The sequence below is a fragment of the Bos javanicus genome, chromosome 15 (genome assembly GCF_032452875.1).
Source record: "Bos javanicus breed banteng chromosome 15, ARS-OSU_banteng_1.0, whole genome shotgun sequence".
In the NCBI taxonomy this organism is placed as follows: Eukaryota; Metazoa; Chordata; class Mammalia; order Artiodactyla; family Bovidae; genus Bos; species Bos javanicus.
In genome coordinates this window covers 39,896,676-39,917,315 of record NC_083882.1, presented here as the reverse complement: position 1 = coordinate 39,917,315, position 20,640 = coordinate 39,896,676, and the positions used below count along the sequence as shown (strand labels likewise).

The following is a 20,640-nucleotide window of genomic DNA, read 5'->3' as shown; positions in this document are numbered from 1 at the left end:
TAAATTGAGAAAAAGGGATTTTCCATCCTGATACTGAGAAGCTATAAATATTTTCGTTTACCTCTACCCCCACCTTTTAAATTTTATAAAGAAAACAACCCCACTCTCCCCCTCTCATCCCGTGGCCCGCGATTTCTCCTCAGTGAGAAAACTAATATTAGCTTCAACTTTCATCCTGAATCCAGTCACTGCAGTGATGACCCAGTCTGAAAAGCTTAGAGCAGCGCTGGGGGCTTGGTGTCTGGCTGGGTCTGTGTATTCCTAACTGCAGAGCTTTGTTGAGATGCAAATAACCTCCCCCCCACCCCCCACCCTGAAACCCTCCCAAGGAGTAGCGATTTTATATTTGATTTCCTTTTTTTGTTTTGTTTTGTTTTGTTTTGTTTCCCCTCATAAACCCGAACAATGTAGGTGTCTAGTCATATACAGGTCTTAGCAAGAAAGAAAGTTCGAGAAATTCAAGCCGCCATTAAGGTACGTCTGGCTTGCCCAGTTGTAGGGGGCTTTTCATCTCCATGGTTACAGGCTTTTCCTTTGTTTTCCTCCCTTCCCCTACCCTGCAGGTGTCTAGTCACATTCAGGTTCTTGCCAGAAGGAAATCTCGTGATTTTCATTCCAAGCTAAAGGTATGCGCTTTCCTGCTTTTTGGCTTGTGGTTGCTATGCATCTCACTTCCTGTTTTCCATGGTGACTGGTGAATGCCTGGTGCTGGGATTCTGGTAACCTAGTTTCCTCGCATGTGAGAGCTGTTTACATTTCTTTGTGTCTAATCTCTCTGTTTCTGTACTAGCCTCACATTAAGCTCAGAGTGTGTGGTGTGTGTGTGCGCGCATGTGTGTGTGAGCGCGCGCGCGTGTGTCCCCCTAATAACAATGCAAATGCAGCAGAGAGCTAGTCTTGATAACTTTAGCACAGAAACATTTTTTTTTTCAGTCTTCAAATACCTACCAAGAAGCACTGAGCTAAGAGAGGGAAAAAAAGTCCAAGAGATGCAAAGTTGGTGTAGAAATTATACATGAATCATTTCCAAGAGATCATCATGAAATTACTTTTTGAAATATTTAGAAATTATTTTAAATTTGTGTTTTTGATGTATTTTCAATACTTATGAAAAATACATCTTCTTCATGGAGTTTTTTACGTGTTCTTCCAACAGAGAATATTTTCTGCCAGATTTCTTCCACATTTCTTAATAATATTTTTTAAGTGTGTGGCTTTGTTAATTAAAACAAATTTGAGGTGAGGCCTTAAAAAACAAAAGATGGATCTTAGAGATGAGAAAGCTTTTGATCAAATCCATGTTTGCAATTCTGTTTATACTTGAATTTAATTTTTTTTTTCTTCATGTGCCTCATTTCCTAGTGTTTTAAAATATATTTCATAGCAAAAACAGAGGCATGGACAATTTTAAAATGCAAGTTCTCTTGTTTTCTCCCTTTGCAAGGTTTGCAGTAAAGTATACATGACTCTTTTTTCCCCCCTAATGTCCTATTTTAGAAATGCAAAGGGATTACAGTTTGCATGGAGGAGCTTTATAATAAAAACGAATCCATAATCCATATTGTTGTCTTTCTACCATGCCTGTTCTTGGTTCTGTTTTGATTTTTTTTCCCCGTATATTAAGTAAATGTGTATGTTTGTTCTAAGCTGAAGAACAAAGTGTAATTTCACAGCCCTAAATGGTGAAAGCCAGGACTCTTTCCAAAGTCCTCCAACTTTTTAAATGCAAACAAGGCTGGCTGTGGAATAGGACTAGTGACCAGGAAGGCGCATTCGGTGTGCCCTCTGCAGTGGGCAGCATGCTGGCTCGCTCGCACGTGTGGCTGATGGTGGCTGGCTTTTAGCTGCACTGGCTGAGCAGTTGGAAGACTAAAATAACTTTATAGCTCCTGCTTTTTAACCAAAGGTGCAGTCCTTTCTATATGGATGTAACTACCCCAGTGTTTGCTCAAGTTCTCACTCTGTTTCTAGTTTCTCTAATGGATTAATGATGTGCAAAGCAGTTTACAGACATCAACTTTGTGTTTCCGATCTGCGATGTTATAAGTTGCTCTATTCTGCACTGCGTGGTTCCCGTATGCTCACCAGGGCACACAGCCCTAGACCGAAAGCCCTGTAAATGGTGGATAAAGCTCTCCTGGTCAGCGGGGATCACTATGGGATTCCACAAGCACTCTTTTTCTCTCTTGGGGACTTTACAAATCTTCCTCCGTGGAAAGAGTTTTGCCGTTTCGTTATGCCTGTACATACATACCAACACAGTTGTATTTGTGTTTGTTCTTTAAAAAAAAAAAAAAAATGACCTCTCCCCACTTTCAGCCAGCGCTGGGCCATTTCCTCTGGAGTAGGCACGAGGGGGAGGCAGAAACAGAGGCAGTGGGGTAGCAAGGCGCTCGGCATTTCAGCTCCAAGAACCACCTCCATCTTCTTACAGTTCGTCTCCTTCCTGCCTACCTCATTATTCCGGGAAAAATGGAGGCCTTTGTTCTTCCCATCAGCTAATACCAGTTGAGTGTTCCAGGCATGGCGCTCATCATGGTGGGCAGCTAACAACCAATCCTCTATTCATAGAGCTGGCTGTGGAGATGGGAATGTGAAATACAGGGCACTGTAGGGTAAGTGCTAGCAGAGAGAGCCAAAGGGAAACGTGCAGGGAATCCCAGGGACGAGTTGCATGGACCGTGTCTGCTGAGTCTGGGGATGAAAGGAGTTAGAGCAGCGCAAAGCCTCGTGTGTTCTCTCGCGTTAGCTCCCTACAAAGTGAGTTCCGTTCTTCAGATTTTGAGTAATACTATTGAGGAAACCAGGTCTCCAAAGGTTCAGTTAACTCACCAAAAGCCACCCAATGTAGGAAGAGGCCAAGTCACAATTTGAACTCAGATCTTTCTGAATTCTAAGCCACTGTTCCTTCAGACGGGGTTTCATCCGGCAGAGGCTGAAGTGGTTTTTAAGCAGCAGGCTTCATGCCAGTATATGGGGTAGACAACCTGTCACCACCCCTCATGCCCCTTGGAGCTGGGCAGACAGCCCCTGCTTCCCATAATCCCTCAGCCTCCACATTTTAGACATAAGATGATTTTTAAATTTTTAGCCATTGGTGGAAACAGTGTAGGCTTAATTTGGGATTGATGCTGTGCTGATAATCAGTAAGACAGGGGCGAGGTGCGTTCCTAGCTGCAGAGCCCCTGCGTCCCCACTTGGAGGGAGTCAGGACGGCCGAGGAGAATAAGGCCGCCTGTCACCTGCCTTCCTTGTTGCTGCTCATCTCCTACGGGCATTTTATGCTAGAGATGCTCTCCTTCATCTTCCTACCAGCCCTTCCCGGGAAGTGGGCTCAGCCCCATGAGCCTGGTAGGAGAGGTACATCTCCCCAGGCGATCTGCACTTCCTTGTTCAGCTCTGGAGTCTAATAGTCACGAGAGGCAGGGATGAACATCCTAACCAAACTCCTGGTGCAGTCAGGCTGATAGCCTCTGTCTTCTTGGCCTCCCAAATAAACTCTCTGCTGAAAGTTGAAGTCATCCCAATAGGCAAAAAGGAGAGCTTCTGAGCAGGGGTGGGGATGGCAGGAAATATCCAGACCCACAAAAGGGGCCTTGCTTTTTCTGAGGTGGTGTGACCAGGCTTCCTGGAGGAGGTGGCTGTTGACTGACCATCTCAGGACCTGTCCTTGCTGCGCCTGCCCAGCCAGGTCCCTCCCCATTTCTCCGCATGCTCAGCAGTCAAAGGATTTCTGTTCTCTGGGGTAGACAGGCCTGTGGCCCTCCTATGAAGACTGGAGTTAAGTTTCATTTCTGTCCTCCCTCGGAGTTTGAAAAAGCAGTTTACTCGTAGCCAGGGCCAGAGCCGGGTGTGACTTCCAGGGCGCCCTCCTGCCTGTGAGCCTGTCTTGACTTTCCTCAGAAGGGTGCGGGAGAATTCTTTAGGCTAATGATTTTCTAGCCTTTTTAAAGTAGCAAAATTCACATTTCAAATTGAAATCTTACTTGAAAATTTCAATATATGAAAATGTAAAAGCTGTTTTAATTAAAATGCTCACTCTCTCATCCTTAGCAGCAGCCTCTTTGGCTGGTTCTATTGAATAAAGTTTGAAAACCCACTGCTTTAGACAGAAGGTAAAGGAAAGGGCCATCCCTTTCAGCCATTCCTCTGGCTTTCTTTATACCAGACAGCTTGGGGATCCCACTGAAAGCCCACATCTCCTGAGTCCCATAGCCTATTCTGCCATATTCTTTTGCAGGAAACAGGCTGGGGAGAGAGTGGTTAATCTCACGGATGAGTCATTCTAGCTACAGAAGTCACACTCCTGAAAATCTGTTGGGATGAGTTTCAGAGATCGGCTTTAGGCTTTTGCTAAATGCAGTGTTTCTCAAAGTGCTTGTTTGTGAGCCAGATCACCCCCGAAATGTGTGGACTTAAATTTCTGCTTTAAAAAAAAAAAAAAAGGTTTTAGTAGAAGTTTAAGATTTCCATGTAGATTTGAGCTTTAAAAGCACAGAAATGATTACTTAGTGCAGTCCAGTAACTGTTCCATTGAGAACCTATGTGTTCTAGACCCTTTAGTTGGGCCTGAAAAGTTGAATAAGCAGAGTCTCTGTTCCCGAAGAACATTCGTCTTTTCTGTTATTTTTGGCCACATTTGGGGAAAATACAAGATTCCCAGTGGATTGTCTCCAGCTAGGGGACTCTGCAGTAGATATTTAACAGAGTGGTGCAAAGTTCAAGCAGTGAAAGAATGATTAATTCTGAGTGTGGGAGAATTAGAGAAAGCCCCATGGAGGAGGTGCCCTTAGAACTGTGCTTGGAGGAAGGCAGAGACTTCCCACAGAGAATAGGGGGCTGGGGATCCATGAAGAACAGCATCTAGCTGGAGGCAAGGAATGAGGCAGGAGGAGTGAGGTTCATGTGAGGAGCCTGGGGAGCATGCAGGGGTCATTCACAATCATGCTGTGGAAAGGATCCCTCCAGCCATTTTCGGAGGACAGCTAGGAGGGAGGCAAAGCTGACGGCAGGGAGGCTAACTCAGGGGCTACTGTAAGAGGGAGGGAGGTGTGGGCCTGGACCAGGAGCTGACCAAGCACCCCGGGGGCCCCACTCTCAGCACTTAACCCTCCTTATTGTCATCACTGGCTGGTCCCCACTTCAGTCCTCTCCACTGCTGTGTCCTCTTTCTCACTCATTGTTTCTAAACAGCAAATTATGTTTAAAAGTTCCACTCTTATTAAGTCTGGAACGTGTACATGGAAACTTTGCAGTAGCAGCATTTAAAACTTAGGTTATTAAAGGCTGGGTTCTCTTAGAGGAATGGCCATTAACTGAGAGTGTCCATCAAAATTAACTATGATGTTTTTGTTGCTGAACAACAAATAGTTAATAAGTACAGAGAATGACATATTAAACATTCATGTTTGTACAATCTAGAAATGATTATTTTCATTACATTTCCTTCTAAGTTTTATTTTTTTTTAGCTGAAGGAAATCAAGGGCAAAACATTATTCTTCCTTTTTCTGATTTCCTCTGCCCATTGTCCTTCCTCAGTTAGTCTCAGTCTCCCCCCTCTCCACCCCGTGACCCATCATCTTTCCTTGCCACTTACTGTCTCCCTGAGAAAGTCATATCCAGTGAAAATTATATCTTCTTCTTTTGACTTTATCCTAGAACTGATCTAGACTTTTTTTTTAAACCTGTTGTCTACTGTGAACTTGTCCTAAAGCCACTGGCACCAATGTGAAACTATTCATCTACAGTTTCTCCTGGCCTGAGCCAGGACAGACTTGACCAGCAATTCAGGATGGCCTTGGACACAGACTGCAACCATGAGAGAGAGATGCAAAGGGCAAGAAAAACTAGGGAACAGTTGGAGAGTTCAAGGAGTGATGTGAGGAGAGCAAGAGCCAGGAAAGACTGGGGCAGTAAGGGCAAGGGGTGAAAGGGTCAGCAGAGTGCAGGTGAGATTCAGAAGCCCTGAGACAGCTGGGAAATGCAGGGCATTTGTAGCCAGAGTGCCAGGATATGGGACATGAAGTATGTATTTGCAGTTTGGGGTTTTGTTTTGTTTTTAATTTTCTTGACCAAAATGTCTAAACTACAAGTCAGAATGTGATAACGACTGCTCTAGAAAATACTCAGTTCTCTTAGTGATGAGAGGACCACATGTTTGACCCCTATCCAGACACAATTCTTTTGACCCATCAGTCTTCTGATGCTTGGTTCTAGTTATAAAGTAGAAGATACAAAAAGTACAGTGAAGTTGCTCAGCCGTGTCCGACTCTTTGCAATTCCATGGACTGTAGCCTACCCGGCTCCTCCATCCATGGAATTTTCCAGGCAAGAGTACTGGAGTGGGTTGCCATTTCCTTCTCCAGGGGATCTTCCCAACCCAGCGATTGAACCCAGGTCTCCTGCATTGCAGGCAGACGCTTTTACAGTCTGAGCTACCAGAGAAGCCTCAAAGGGGAAGATGGACCCATGCAGTTCCAGCATGCAGATGGCTTGTAGGTTTGGAGCATGCATCAAGCAATTCCAAGGACACCGACTGAGAGAGATTGCTCTTGGACCTTATGTCGCCAGCTGCGTCTACAGCAGTGTTACCCGCACTGGCTTCATATATTGTCTGCCGTCTCCTCCCCTTCCACCTAGTTTATCCCCTCTTTGGATCTGTATTTGAGCAGTGAAAGGTAGCAGCCTGTCTGGAAAACAGTGTGGTGTGATCTGAGGACCAGCCTGCAATTGCAGAAAGGATTCTCTACTTAAAATTATTTCACTCGCCATTATTTTATCAAAAAGTCTTAGTTTTTTTTTTTTTTTTTTTAAAGCTCCAGGGATTTATCATCCCAGCATGTAGAAAGACTGAAGAAAAGAAAAAAAAGAGAAAGAAAGATTGTAGAAATACTCTCTGTGCACTAAGCAGTCTCTTCCTTCCTACTCAGAGTTCCTACTAGAGTTTCCTGCTCTGAGTCTCTAAATGTTCGTTTGTCCCAAGAGCTTGTCCAGTCCCTGCCCAGAGGCCTCTTCCACGATAGCAGCAAAAAGGCAGCCCTTGATTTGCTGGTGTCAGAGGCTTGTGTGAGTGGCATCCTGCTCACAGGCCACCACCACGCTGTGGACCGCCTTTGTCTTACCCTGAAGGTGGACCAGGCCACTTCTGCTGGGTGTGTTTTGGTGAATGCATGACTCTGGACAGTCCTCAGAGGAAGGGAAGTCTTCCTTCTGTCCTGACCTCAGCAGGAATACATCTTAGGCAGTAGACGTGTTCGTGTCAAGCTCTGGATTGTATTGAAGAAAAGCCTGCACTTGCTGACATTGCATCATCCCAGTAGAGCAGAAAAAGGCCTGAGCTCCTCTGATTGTGTCCGGTCGCTGGTGACTAATTTATGAGCTCCATGTGCTCCCTGGGGCCATTTTCTTCATTCTCACCCTGGTGGCCTTTGTCGTTTGATTTCTGAGCAGGCCGTTCTTTCCAATCTGCCTTTGCTTCCAATAAGCAGAGAGCTTAAAGTTCAAATTGTTGATTTAATCCTCTTGATAAGTTCAAGAACTTTGCTAGGGCTCTGCTGCAGCCACATGGCTGAATCCTGACCAAGTCACCACTGATTCTGTCCAGGAATGGGCCTGCCCGCAGGGAAGACACACTTCCCTCCATCCTGCGGTGTTCCCTGTGGCCCTCTGAGCTGCTTCGCTCCTTCGAGCGTTGGCTGTCAGCAGAACACACAGCAAAAGAAGCCTGAAACTACCATGTCCTTTGTCTCAGCACCAGCTGAGACACTTGGTCTTGTCGCGGGATTTGGGAAATGATACACCGCCTTTCCTGGCATCTCCCAGTCTTCAGGGAGTTCTGCATTCATGACATGTACCCTCTCTCCTCAACACGATTTTCATTACTTTGTTTTCCGTTTGCCTGGGTTAAGACCAAGATTGGAGACATTTCATTTCTTGTGCTTAGAGTTAGAACTTCTCATCAACCACGTGATGATGCAGAACTTACAATGTAAACTGAGGAAGTACATACTTCTCTATTCTATGTCAGCCGAGCTCGGATTTTTTCTTTAAAAGCAGCAGAAACAGCCTCGTTCTACATTTTTTTCCCCTTCATAGAGAAATCCCGTTATTAACTGGCCTCTGATATAGACAGTGCCCTAGAATCACATTGAGCCCAGAGATGATGTACTCCGGACCAGGGCGTCTAAGCATTTCAGGTCTCGAGCAGACTTGAGCCTGGACGGTGGGCCACATGGGCCCTGAAGATGGCAAGTCCACGGAGTAGCAGGCACACACTCAGTGGCACAGTGTGCTCAGAGCACCGGATGCAATTCTCAGGGAGCTCCTGAAGGTGGCTGTCGCCCGCACTTTGCGTAAGAGGATGCAGAGGCTTGCCGTGGTGGCTTAAGGGACTCACCCAGGGTCACAAGTCCGAATTTGACCCCAGGGCTATCTGTTGCCACAGACCAAGCTCTTCGTGTGATAGCACGTTGCCTCCTTACGGGGTCCTTGCTGGTCAAGGATGAGGGCTCGTTGCCCTGGCTCGAGTTGCTTTGCACTGTCTCCCTCAACCGAGCCCTATTTTCACTGTGCCTGTTGAATTAAATAGAGAAGATGAGTGGTGGGAGCTGGTACCTTCTGGCTTTTCAAGGGAGATTTGCCTCTCACTTCTTGCTGTTAACCTCCCAGGGAAATGGGCTAAAGGTCAGAAAGGTGCCTTCTCCCCAAAACCCGGACCTGGCATTAGATGACCTAAATCCCAGGCTTCCTGGTAGAGAGGCACCAGGCACACCTACAAATCACCTGGACCCTCATCTGCAATCCTTTATGATGCTAAGCCGCGCATCACAATGAAAGGCGACACTATTGACAATTAGAGAGTACTAAATATAGCCCAGTACATTTAAAAATGGACAATGGTAAAAGCCTTGAAAAATTTTTTCTTTGATGTGAATGGAGTCTTTGGCATTTGGAAATACAATAAGATGAATTAATTGCTACTCATTACGTGGCAAGTCAGGAGAAGTATGAATGTGCCTTGTCTCCTCAGCATTAGCTGTTGCCCGACCGGAATAGGCCCTTTTGTACTTACTCCTGCTTTCTCTAATAATAAGCAAATTAGAGATCATGGCTAGAAAAATTCAAGTGCCCTCCATCCTTTCTCCAAAACCGTCATAGACTCTTGTGGTGTTTATCTGCTCAGGAGCAACTGCTAATAATTGCAGAGGTCATGTGAATCCACATAGTGTAAGATTAGAAACAACATCTGCAAAATTACTTCTTAGGAAAGTGTTCTATTTTGTCTTCTTCTGAAAAAGTGATTTTCAAGCAAATTGCTATTTTTCGTCTCATGTACTGTATTTTTATACTGCTGAGAGAAGTATATTTGGAGAAAAACATTTAATAGCTCTCAGAAGTTTTTGAATCCAGTCTTTTTTCTTTTTGATCGTACATGTTTTTCCTGATATATTGGTGGACTTTCATATGAATACATTAGATTGGAATCCTTAATTCTGAAATGATGGCCCCTGGTTAAGCAGGAGTGTGTTCATTCAGACTTCATATACAGTCACGATAATACTGTACATGCAAGCAGGTGCCGTTTTATATTATCTTTAAAATTAGTTTATAGCTAATGCCTAAAAATTATGAGATAATTGATTCCCCAGAAAAATCCAAAGCTGAGAAAACAGAGGGGAGACGAGTCCCCACCTTTGCAGAGCCTGGTTCATAAAATATCCTTGAGTGTGCAGAGCACACCAGTCCAGCCATGTGCATCTGTGGTAGGTTGCCTTCCCATCATGGTTATTACATGAAGACATTTTCCAAACATTGTGTACATTTCCACCGTAGGAAGGAGGCAGTCAGCTGAGCCCAGAGTTGTAGTGGCAGCCTCGCTCTGCTTCATGAAATATGAAAATCTGTTTACTTAGTAACAATAACAGTTTGAAAGGCTTCAGGCTGAGGACTTTATGTCTGCCACTGCCTCCTGGATCCCCCGTGGTGGAGGTAGGGAGGCTGCTGACAGTGCGGAGTGCCAGGCATGGGGCAGGAAGGGAGTCGAGTGGGGACCGAGGCGTGCACCCCGCCTTGGAGTGACTCCTGTGCCTTCGCTCTCAGGTCACATAGGCCGTTTGTTCTTAGCACTCCATTAGTAGACTGAGACCCGTGTTTCCTGTTCCATAAATAATTCCCACATTTCAGGTTGTGGGCTTGAGTTAGGGTTTGGTTGGAGAAGGGAGATCTGCCTTTTCTTTCCCCTCTTCTGCTTTTTGTGGCCTCATTCTTTACAGTCTTAGGAACAGAGGGGCTTAAAATCAGCAAAAAGGAGTCAGTGTGAAGTTGTCCAAGCTTTTTCCTAGGGCATATTTTTTTTTCATGCGTGCTTATATGTACACATGCATACACTCCATATTTCCTGTAATCTAAGACATCATACATTATAACTCAGTATTGACTTAATCACGGTTTTTCAAGATAAAACAATGTGTTCATCCCTTGTAAATCCCATCACATCTCAGAAACGTTAGTGTGAAAACATCTTAGAATAAAATTAATGCGGTATACAAATGTCACATATATCTTTGACTTTACTTAAGCTACTGTTGTTTGGGTAGATTAGCAACCCCACCCTCTTTATTCTGGGGGTAAGTGGTGATGATAGAGTGCAGTGTTTAAAAGTCCGAGGTATTAGGCCAGAATGACGCAGAGAAGTCATTTACTCAGGTCTGACACTGAGAGTTATAATTTCTCCAAAGCCAGGCATGTGTCTCTAGGCTGAAAATGACAGTTTAGAGATGCTTCTATTGAAATCTCCCAGCTCAGTGTCCTTCTGTGCTCCCATTTCAGGATAAGTAGATCTACAGCCAGGCTCTCTGTTCTGATATCCAGATATCCCTGGTGGTGCTTGTTATCTGCACGGTTGCTTTAGATTTTAAACAAAAAATTTTAATCTTCTTAATTTTCCAATGTATATAATAGATAGAGGGGAGATGTTGTAAAGTGAAATGAGTACTCAGAATGTCGGCACTACAAAAAGTAGGAAATCACTGGTATAGACATTTTAGTCCATTTGTAGAAAATTGCCTATTCTCAAATAGGTAGGTCAAGTGCAGAAAGAACTTCTACTTGAGATAAAATTTCCTCTCCGCACTTGGCTTTCTCTCTATTAGGACAGGCGGCTGAGAGCTGCCTAAATTTTAACATCCTGCTGTCTTTTCACTAGTGGTTTTCTGGCTATATGTATTAGGACATATTTGCTTATAATAGAAGTCAGACTCATAGCTACAAATACTTTTAGAACCAGAAGACCTTTAGCAAATAAAGTGCAACTCTTTCCTTCCTAGATGAAAAAAATTAGAGTGTTAAGTGATTTACACAAGGTAATACAACCCATTAATGCCAGATGGAGGGCAGGTTTGAGACCAGGTCTCCAGACTCCCCAGCAGGTATGCCTTTTACTGACAGAGAGCAGGTTGGTGTGCTCAAAGCAATAGGTTTGCTCTCTTGCTTTGGACTTCTATTTTCATTTGGGTACCTGGTGGAATGCTGGGTAATAAGAGAGTCAAACCTGACTTTATTTAACAAAAGACCATATTCTGAAATGTTCTGAAGCTTTGTGACCTAAACAGTAAAGGTGGTGACTTTTCTCCTTTCCTCATTGACTGATTTCCCTGTTAAAAAAGTATCAAACTTTTATGAACATTTCGAAGAACTTTTCCATCAGCCTAGCATAGGGAAACATCTCAGGCAACTCTAACACCACAAGAGTGGGTTATGAAGATGTAGGGACTTGCCTACATTTGGACCTGGACTTGATACTTCCTGGTCACTCCACCCAAGTGTGCACAAACACATTCTGTGTTTGGGTGAGCAGAACTCCCCGTCGTCAGCATTTCATAAACAGAACTCTCATGTTTGAATGTACCACCACCACCCCCCCACCGCCCCATGACATAGTTTTGGAATAGAGCCAAGCCCACAGACCTTTATAGTTCTTCCACAGGGTTGGCATCAGCCAGGCAGACAAGAAACCTGGGCTGCCGTTTTCTCGGCTATGCCTGCCTGGGCCCTGGAGAGATTGTAAGTCTTGTGGCTCATTGGGAAAGGACCTGGGGTTATACCTGGGCCATTCATTCAGTTTCAAAAATCACCTTGAGAGTATTGATAACCCCTTATTGGGGGTTAAATGACTTGAGGGCTGGAGTCCAAAGTAACCGTCCAAAGAGAAACCCACAAGCTTGTACTGATGTCAAGATGCTCTTGACAGAGAAGGAAGTAAGTGTGACTGACCCAGGTTTCCCATTTATTATACCTGGGTACCCTCTGAGAGGGTGGCCAGGCAGGTGGAACTGCAGGACCAGCTGTGGGTAGACTGATGAGCGCTGAGATCTCGTGGGCTCAGTTTGGCTGTAGGGCATTTACACACACATAGTTTATCATAGAATTCCACTGACTTCAACATTTGTCTCTTTTTGCCCTGGCATCTCATTGTCTGAAATGTTTCAGGTCTTAAAAAAGTTGCCAGAGGAATCTAGCTTTAGGTTAGAAACTTCAGCAGGTTAGCAAATGGAGCTTCAATGTGAAGAAATGCCATCTGACCAGAGGCAGCAAGGGGCATCACTTCAGTCCACAGGACCCTCATGTCATTGAGCTGCAACAGTGCCCTGACCATGGGTATTCCCCAATAGCTGTTAGATAAGGCTCATTTTTCAGTTGAGAGCCAGAGAAATGTATAAAGTATAAAATTTTATGCAAGTCTTAGGCCTGTTTTCTAAGGGTTAATATACTCCTTTGAACATTCACATGGTGTTCCTGGTAGTTATGGGGCAAAGTGGTGTCTGTGCCTTGGGACCACCTGGGGTGATCTTCTTGGAACCCTCTAGTTCTTGTCCTTGTAGGCTTTGATTTTTCTCCCTCCTCCTCTTGGCCTGCCTTTGGCACCTCAGCATGTTTATTCATCACCTTTGGGTAAACCTGTAAACCCTGAAGCCACCTCGCAGCTGGTACCCAGTGTCTTAGCCTGAAGCTCCCCTTGACCTTCACTCTCTTGTCTGAACTCTGAATGGCAGCTGTGGCGAGTGCTCTTTCTACTTTGATGTCACCATTTTGCTCCTGCTTTGATGGGGTCTGGGCTGGGTGTGTAGGGTGTGTAGACCTGCAAGCATCCAGGAGCCTCAGCAGGTTCACTGAGTGTGAATCCCTGCCCCTACCGTCAGGGCGTGTCACACACCAGGGGCCTGACCATTTTTCCATCTGTCCTGGGGAAGCCTCAGAATCAACTCAGAGGAGCTGGGAGCCGGGGTTGTTGGTAATTGTCTTTCTAGATAGATAGGGTCACGCATTTCTCCTAAAATGCCAGGGGGAGGGGAAAAACCCACACCCCTACACATTTTATTGTACTGTGTGTTTGTATATGTGTATATTTTTTAACTAAGAAGAAAAATAACCCTGCCTTTGTACGCAATCATTTTAACAAATTGTTTATTGTTGTATCCAGGTAACAAGCATGGTAAGTATTTTCACCAAATTGAGTATTCTGTACTTGAGCTGTGCTTGGCAGACTTTTTGGCGAGCTGTGTGTTACCAGCCTTGGCTTTCCTAGAAAAGACCCTTTTAGGAAAAGGAGAAACCACGTCCCTGGTAGAACCCCCTGCGTCCTTGGCTACAGAATGAACCCGCCTAGCCTTGGACCCCGGCGGGGATACCTGAGAAAGCATGCCCCCCGCCAGCATGCTGCTTGGCCCCATCCTGGCCCCGCCGCCCCGCTGCTTCTGAGCCCCCCACCAGGTGTCTGCCAGGGCTCCCCGGCCGCACACAGACGGGCCTCCCGGCACTGTGGATGGTCCCACCCCAGATCCACAACCATGCCTCTTCTCTCGCCCTCCTCCCATCTGTGTGCTTCAAAGCAGGGCCATTTTTTTTCTTTTTTTTTTTCCTTGTTTCTTTCAGTCTGTTAAGTAATTGGAGACATCTCCTTTTGGAAGCTGGAAAAATAAATACATTGTCCACTCTCCTCAGAGGCTTCCCATTCTGTTGGAAAATGGATTAAAAAAGAAATTTTTTTTTAAATCTTGCTACTGGGTGTTCTCAGTAAATGTCCAGAGTTACAGTAGGTTGAGGCCGTTTGGGCCTTCTGGCTGTGTTTATTTATCCACGCATGTTTGCTTTTCCAGCCTCTTCTGTGGCTCTGTATTTTAGTCCCCGTGCTCGCGGCTGTGCCTGTCTGAGCCGCCTGGTAGTCGGGGGTTGTGTATTAAGTCTGTGTGTACTGTCGCCTTCAAGGATCAGACTGCAAAGGATAAGGCCCTGCAGCACATGGCCGCCATGTCGTCAGCCCAGATCGTCTCGGCCACTGCCATTCACAACAAGCTGGGGCTGCCCGGGATCCCACGCCCCACCTTCCCGGGGGCGCCGGGGGTAAGTTACCAACTGGGTCTGGTAGTGATGGCCCCTGAGCACATGGAGCCGACGTGGCCGAGCATGAACCCATGTACCTGGCACTTCCTGTTAATTGTGCCAGATGTAAGAGAGGGGAAGGACCACCTCGTGGTGCCCTGATGCTGGGTGCAAAATGGTGAGAAAAGCGGAGCTAGGGAGAGGCGGAGAGAGAGAGCATTTTATTCCTGGCCCTTAGTCTCTGTTCCTGTGTCCTCGGGGTCACTTTATGGCAACTAGCCTCTAAAGAGACAAAAGTATTCTTTACTACTATTTTCATTTTGCACCTGCCAAAGGCTGAGAAGCTTAATGTTGTAGTCTCATTTAATCCTCACAGTAATCTTAAATGCCTCTTACTGTTACTGCCATTTTACAGATTTACATTTTACAGAAAACTGAAGTTAATTAGTAACAAAACCAGAGTTTGGGTAACTCTATCATAGTCACATGGAGAGCCATGTCGGGACTCAAACCCAAGGCTGTCCAAATCCCTTGACATCTGCCGCTCCCAGAGGCTGTCGGCAGGCACCAGGGCCTAGGAAAGCCCACAGCAAAGGAGGTGTCTGCACCGTCCTGGTTCTGAGCTGTGTTCTCCCCCCAGGCTGTGAGCTGTGGAGGCAGAACGTCACGTAGGAAGTGTTGCAGAATGAAGGGAGGAAAGGAAGGGTGAGCGGGCACATAGATGAAGCAGTCAGAGGAATATTTGTGAACCCTCTGTAATGTACCTGGATTCCTATTGGGTGTCAGGTGAACTCTTGAAGAGCTGGTGCCTGCCCTCAGGGAGGTTAACATGTTCTGCAGGACAGCAACCTGTGGTATCTGCATTTAGGCTGTGTCACTTGGCAGCTGGCAGATGATCTGCGCCCCCTGTTTAGCTGGGATTGGAGTGCGTAGACATCCTGAGCAGTGCTTTGAGGTGAACTCCTAACCCTGAGGCTCTTTGCATTTTGCTTTCCAGTTCTGGCCAGGAATGATACAAACAGGGCAGCCTGGATCTTCACAAGAGTAAGTCTGAGGAGGGGCCGGCACTGACAACCAACCAGGGGCTGGTCACAGCCCACCCCGGGTTGAGGTTTCCTGGCACCAGACTGCCTGGGGCCTTGCGGGGGGCGGGGGGGAGGGAGATTTAACCTGACATCACCAACATCATCCCCCACTGTTATCTCCTGACGCCAGTAGCAGGAAAGAGATGCTCAGATTTGGGAGACGTGTAAAGACCTCAGTCCCTCCTTCAGTATTAGCGGTCCTGCAGCTGGCAACAGGAGGAGGATCTCCGTCTTTTCATGGCTTTGAGGGGGCAGAGCCTGGGGTCCTCCTGAGAGAGGACAGTGGAGGTGATCCTATAGTCCATTTTCTTCCGGCTTTCCCTGTAGTGGGGGAAGCTAATAGAAAATCCGACTGATGCTTTGAGAGCATGGGAGGTAAGCTCAGTAAACCGGAAGGCGAGGACAGATTGGGAATAAAAGCAGAAAGGAACCTCCTCCTGTATATTCTCAAAGGAAATGGAGCTACTTGGTCTAGAGAAAGAGAGCCTGAAACATGTCCCAAATCTTGCCTGCCCATGATGACTGCTGACCTCAGTCTCTGCAGGGACCAGAAGCGAGGTTCAGAGGTAGATGCCACAGCACGTGCAAGGCAAGCTGACCTCTGCCCTACCTGTGCCGTGGAACTGGCATGAGGCTTGGTGGTTTGGTCATCGGCACCCAGCCGGCCCCTCTCACTTGCACAGCACAGCTGGGTCTCCATCTTGGTAGAGCTCTGCCTGGGCTGTGCTCCCACCTGCAGATAGGGAAGCTCAGAGTGAGGAGTCCCTAGCCCTGGGAGGCCACGGCCAGACCTAGGAAGTAGCTGCTGCTACAGCCATGGTTTCTGACTCTCTCTGTCCTCTGTCTCCAGCGTCAAGCCCTTCGTGCAGCAGGCCTACCCCATCCAGCCAGCAGTCACGGCCCCCATTCCAGGTGAGTCTCTGAGGAACCCTCTCACTTTGTTCTCCCCTCCCCTGCAGGGCCATGGACACCCCTTTCTTGCCACCACCCTCCTTAAGGCAGGGTTAGCCCAGAGCTCAGGAGGGTCGCCGGTGTCCCCTCCCAGGTCCTGCTTTGCCTCCATCATCTCTAGAGAGCTGTTCTGATGGGCTTTTTTTAAAAAAAAACAACAGGAAGCCTGATCACTTTCACTCAGGGCCTTGGGTCACCCTTGAAAGGAGAAGTTGCTCTGGTTCCTTCCTCCTCATAAACAGGCCACATTGAGCGATCTCAGTCTTGTGGGCAGACGGTTTTATTTGCTGTTTCTTAGAGAAGTGTATTTCAATTCTGAGTACCCTTTCTTTAAAGGAGTGCTTACATGGAAGCCCAGGTAGAAAGCATGCATCTGGCCAAGCTGCCTGCCTCCCAACACATACACATGCACACGCACACGCACACACTCTTCATTATAAGCTCCCAGACTGAAATGCATTCACACGTTGCTCTCTGCTCCAGCACCACAGAGCATCCCAGGAGAACATTCCACTGTGCTGATGACTGCAGTCTTACTCAGGAAAGGAGCTGGAAGAGCACAGGGAGTGCCCACATCCCTGTCTCACAGGAGCGCTTTGTCAGCATCCACTTCCACACTTCATCTTTCTTGCCGTGGTCCCCAGCGAGGCCCCCTTGCCCCAGGTTAGGTGTCCTCGCCCCCAGCCCTCAACCTGGGCTAGTACCGGCTTTAGGAAGAACCACCTGCGTTGCGCTTCTCCGGTTGGCCATGCCTCTGGGCTCCTCTGCCAGAACCCACCGCTGCTGGCCTAGCTCCACCCCTGGACTCTGGTGGACAGACCTGTTAGCTTTGCTCCTGGGTGGTCCATTTTGTAGGCCCCTGCCCGGGGGGTGGCCTGAGACCTGATGATGGCAGGCAAGGAGCTGGGTTTAAGGTAATGATCAATTTGTATTTCAGGGTTTGAACCTGCGTCAGCCCCAGCTCCCTCGGTCCCAGCCTGGCAGGGCCGCTCCATTGGCACAACCAAACTTCGCCTGGTGGAATTCTCAGCTTTCCTTGAACAGCAGCGAGACCCAGACTCGGTGAGTGTGCTCAGAGTTGGGTGCCTTGACCCCAGGCTTTGCTCCTCTTACCCTGCCTTTGAGCCTGACAGATCAGATACCCTGCGTGAAAGCAGACCTGGGTAGGGAGGGCTGAGCAGCCCTCCAATGAAGTAAAAAGGTATTTCTGTTGACAAATATGTAAAACTTTAGAGCTAAATGGTTATGGATGCTCTGGACTGCAAACTCCAGGAATTACTAGAGCAGAAGAGTAAGACCTTAACAGGCTCTTGCATTTAAAGACCCTGACACTGGGAAAGAATGAGGACAGGAAGAGGAGGGGATGACAGAGGATAAGATGGTTGGATGGCATCACCAATTCAATAGACATGAGTTTGAGCAAACTCAGGGAGATAGTGAAGGACAGAGAAGCCTGGCGTCCTGTAGTCCACGGGGTGACAAAGAGTCAGATACAACTGAGTGGCTGAACAACAACATTTTTTGAGCCCTGACCTGTGGCTTGTATTGTGTAAGGCGATTAATAGATATCATCACATTTTACTCTTAAACAACCCCATAAGGGTAGGTGCTGGAAAACATGAGATAACAGAGAGGTTAAGTAACTTCTCTGTAGTCACACAGTTAGTATCTGATGGACTAGAGATTCAAATTCATGTCTTTAAAACTCAAGCGTAAACTCAAGCCTATTTAGCCATTATTCATACTTCTTTTCAAAGCTGTGTTTTCTCAAGACAGCGAATTCTTAGCTTCTGAAGGAGAAGTAACAGGGTAGTACTTTAGCAGTCTGACATAGAATGCGATGCATCTTAATACCCTAAATATCCATTAAGTTAGCATCTGGACCCGATTTGTCGTTTTCCTCCTTCCTGTCTCCCCACCCCATCTAGTGCCCGTCCTCCTCCTGTCCTCAGCTGGGCCCACCATTTCCCCTACACATGTGAGCCTCCCTTCTCTCCACCCGAAAAGCCCAAGACCCTTTCTTCACTCCCACTCCTTGGCTGTGAGTACGAGCATTGCATCTGTGTGTGGGTGAGCCCAAGGCAAAAATGGAAGGAATCATGAGTTTGTCTTCGGGATCTTTACCAACTCCTTTCCATATTCTCTACCTCACCCCACCCGGCTGATCTTGGCGGCTCTCAAAAGTACACAGGGGCCACTCTGTTTGTCTGCTGCCTTGCTGCCATTCTGTTACCAGGAGAAAGCATCACGAGTGAGTTCATCATCTGTTGTAAATAACTTGGGTGTGAACCACAGGAGGTGACCTCTCCCTGAAGCGTTTGTGCTTTGGCTCTGAGGGTAGGACAGGAAGACGCCACGAATAGAGGGGTTTCCACCAGCCATCACCAGAGTGGACACTCAGGAACCCACATGTGGCCCCCTGGCATTTCTGCCTATGAATTGCGAATCCTGGTAGAAAAATAGAGTCGGCTCCAAAATTAGGATAAAATGAAGAAAGAGAGTAGTCATTGGGCCCGTCGAGGCAGGCAAAGGAAAAGAAGAGTATTGAGAACAGGGAAGAGAAGACCAGCCTCCTGGGTCACTCTTCACAAGTGTCTGAGTGGCTGTACCAGGAGGGTGACAGTGAGTGCCTAAACCCTTGTCTGTGGGAGCACTGAAATAAACAACCAAGGAGATGACCTTTGCAACTCTTTGCTTCCTCCTCCTTCAAGCAAATGTAGATATTTCTTCGGCTGAAGGCTGGGCTTCGGCTCAGTTCATGCTTCTGCTCTGAGTGGCTCATGTTTGTATGACGCCTCATCGCTCACAGAGCGCATTGTCATTGGTTATGCCATTTTGTCCTCCAAGTGCTAGTGGAGTGGATTTTGTTTTACCCATTTTACAGGTGAAGAAACTGAGGCCAAGACACATTAAAAGATGTAGAATATTTAGCCAATGAGCAGGAGGACCCGGAGCCCAGATCTTCTGTTTCAGTGTACTCTTTCACTGCTGTGAAGCACCACCAGTGGTGAAGGTCTTGAATTGTGCATTCAGTCTGTACTCTTGGGTGAGCAAACGTGTTTACTTGTAAACATTTCTTTTTTAGAAATAGAACTCCAGGACACTAGGAAGCACAAGTCCCAAGATGTTAGTTGTTATCCTTGTTAAAAGACTCAATATAATGTTTTATCACAAAACAAATTTTTATTTTTAATTTAAGAAGCTTATGGAGCACCCTTATGGTAACTGTCCTTCTCAGTTATGGACCTACTGGGGCCCAGAATGCCCATTTCCTCTTCTTCTAGTTGTTAGTGGTAATTGGGCTCCCCGCTGTGCATCGCTGAGAAGTTCCTTTTGTCCATCCTATAAACAGTTATGAGCACCCATGTGTGCCTTCTGGTGCTGCCCTGGTGGAGGCTGACGTCTAGTGGGTGAGGCCGTCATCCCCCGTAGGGTCACTGGGAAGTGTGATGGCTAGGGGTACTGTGAGTGGACAGGAAACTGGGCAGGCTTTGTGGAGGAACCAGCCCTTATGCAAAGAGGTAGAGGATCCATATGGGCCCGGAAGAGTAAGAAAGAAGAGCATTCCAGAGGCCATGACTCTGGTGTAGATGAAACAAGAGGTGAAAGCTAGTGAATAGTTTAGAAAGGCAGGACCCACCAAGGCCTTGGAGTAGTGTCCAGATATGTGTGTTTGATGTACATTCAGAATTAAGAGTCTGGATGGTTCAACTAGAGTAGACCTTGTACTGATGAATGAAAGGCTTAACTCTGTAGAATTCATGTAGAACATGACTTCAGTGGTGACAATGATAAATGTGGTTAACTAGAGAGTGCGTTTCCAGAGGAGCTGGGACAAAGGGTGTCACCCTGGACCAGAAAACGAGGTTCTCCTCCTCCAGGCTTTGTTGCTCCTCAGGTGTGCCTTCCTGCCTGTGTCCTCCTGGGGGACCATATGGACAGAGAAGGTTCAGACCTGGCTGCAGCCATTGACAGCCACCTCTCCAAGCTTCTTCTGTAGAAAGAACTAGAATTCCCTACCTCTTTGGGCTGTGATATGGATGGAAAAAATCACACTGTACCACGCTCATTAATTTGTTTGGTCTTTGCCAGCACTACCCACAGCCCTTTGATTCCAGTGAGCCTGAGCTCTTACAGAGACGCAAGGGGAGATGTGTGTGCGTGTCTGTGCGCAGACAGAGATTTGCAGGATCTAAAGTCAGATTTGTTTAGGACCCATAACTATTG

The 20,640-nt window shown here is 46.8% G+C and overlaps 1 protein-coding gene across 11 annotated transcripts in view; it reads left to right on the top strand.

The window, feature by feature from the left end:
- TEAD1 (TEA domain transcription factor 1) overlaps nucleotides 1-20,640 on the top strand; it is a 273,879-nt gene that overhangs the window by 196,358 nt on the left and 56,881 nt on the right. For 6 of the 11 annotated variants that reach the window (XM_061440756.1, XM_061440764.1, XM_061440767.1 and 3 more), the window contains 7 exons: nucleotides 412-474; nucleotides 564-626; nucleotides 13,479-13,490; nucleotides 14,264-14,398; nucleotides 15,375-15,421; nucleotides 16,313-16,374; nucleotides 17,351-17,475. In XM_061440756.1, the coding sequence (XP_061296740.1) occupies nucleotides 412-474; nucleotides 564-626; nucleotides 13,479-13,490; nucleotides 14,264-14,398; nucleotides 15,375-15,421; nucleotides 16,313-16,374; nucleotides 17,351-17,475 (507 nt within the window). The remainder of the gene's footprint in view (nucleotides 1-411; nucleotides 475-563; nucleotides 627-13,478; nucleotides 13,491-14,263; nucleotides 14,399-15,374; nucleotides 15,422-16,312; nucleotides 16,375-17,350; nucleotides 17,476-20,640) is intronic. The other 5 variants (XM_061440759.1, XM_061440757.1, XM_061440760.1 and 2 more) reach the window with 5 other exon arrangements.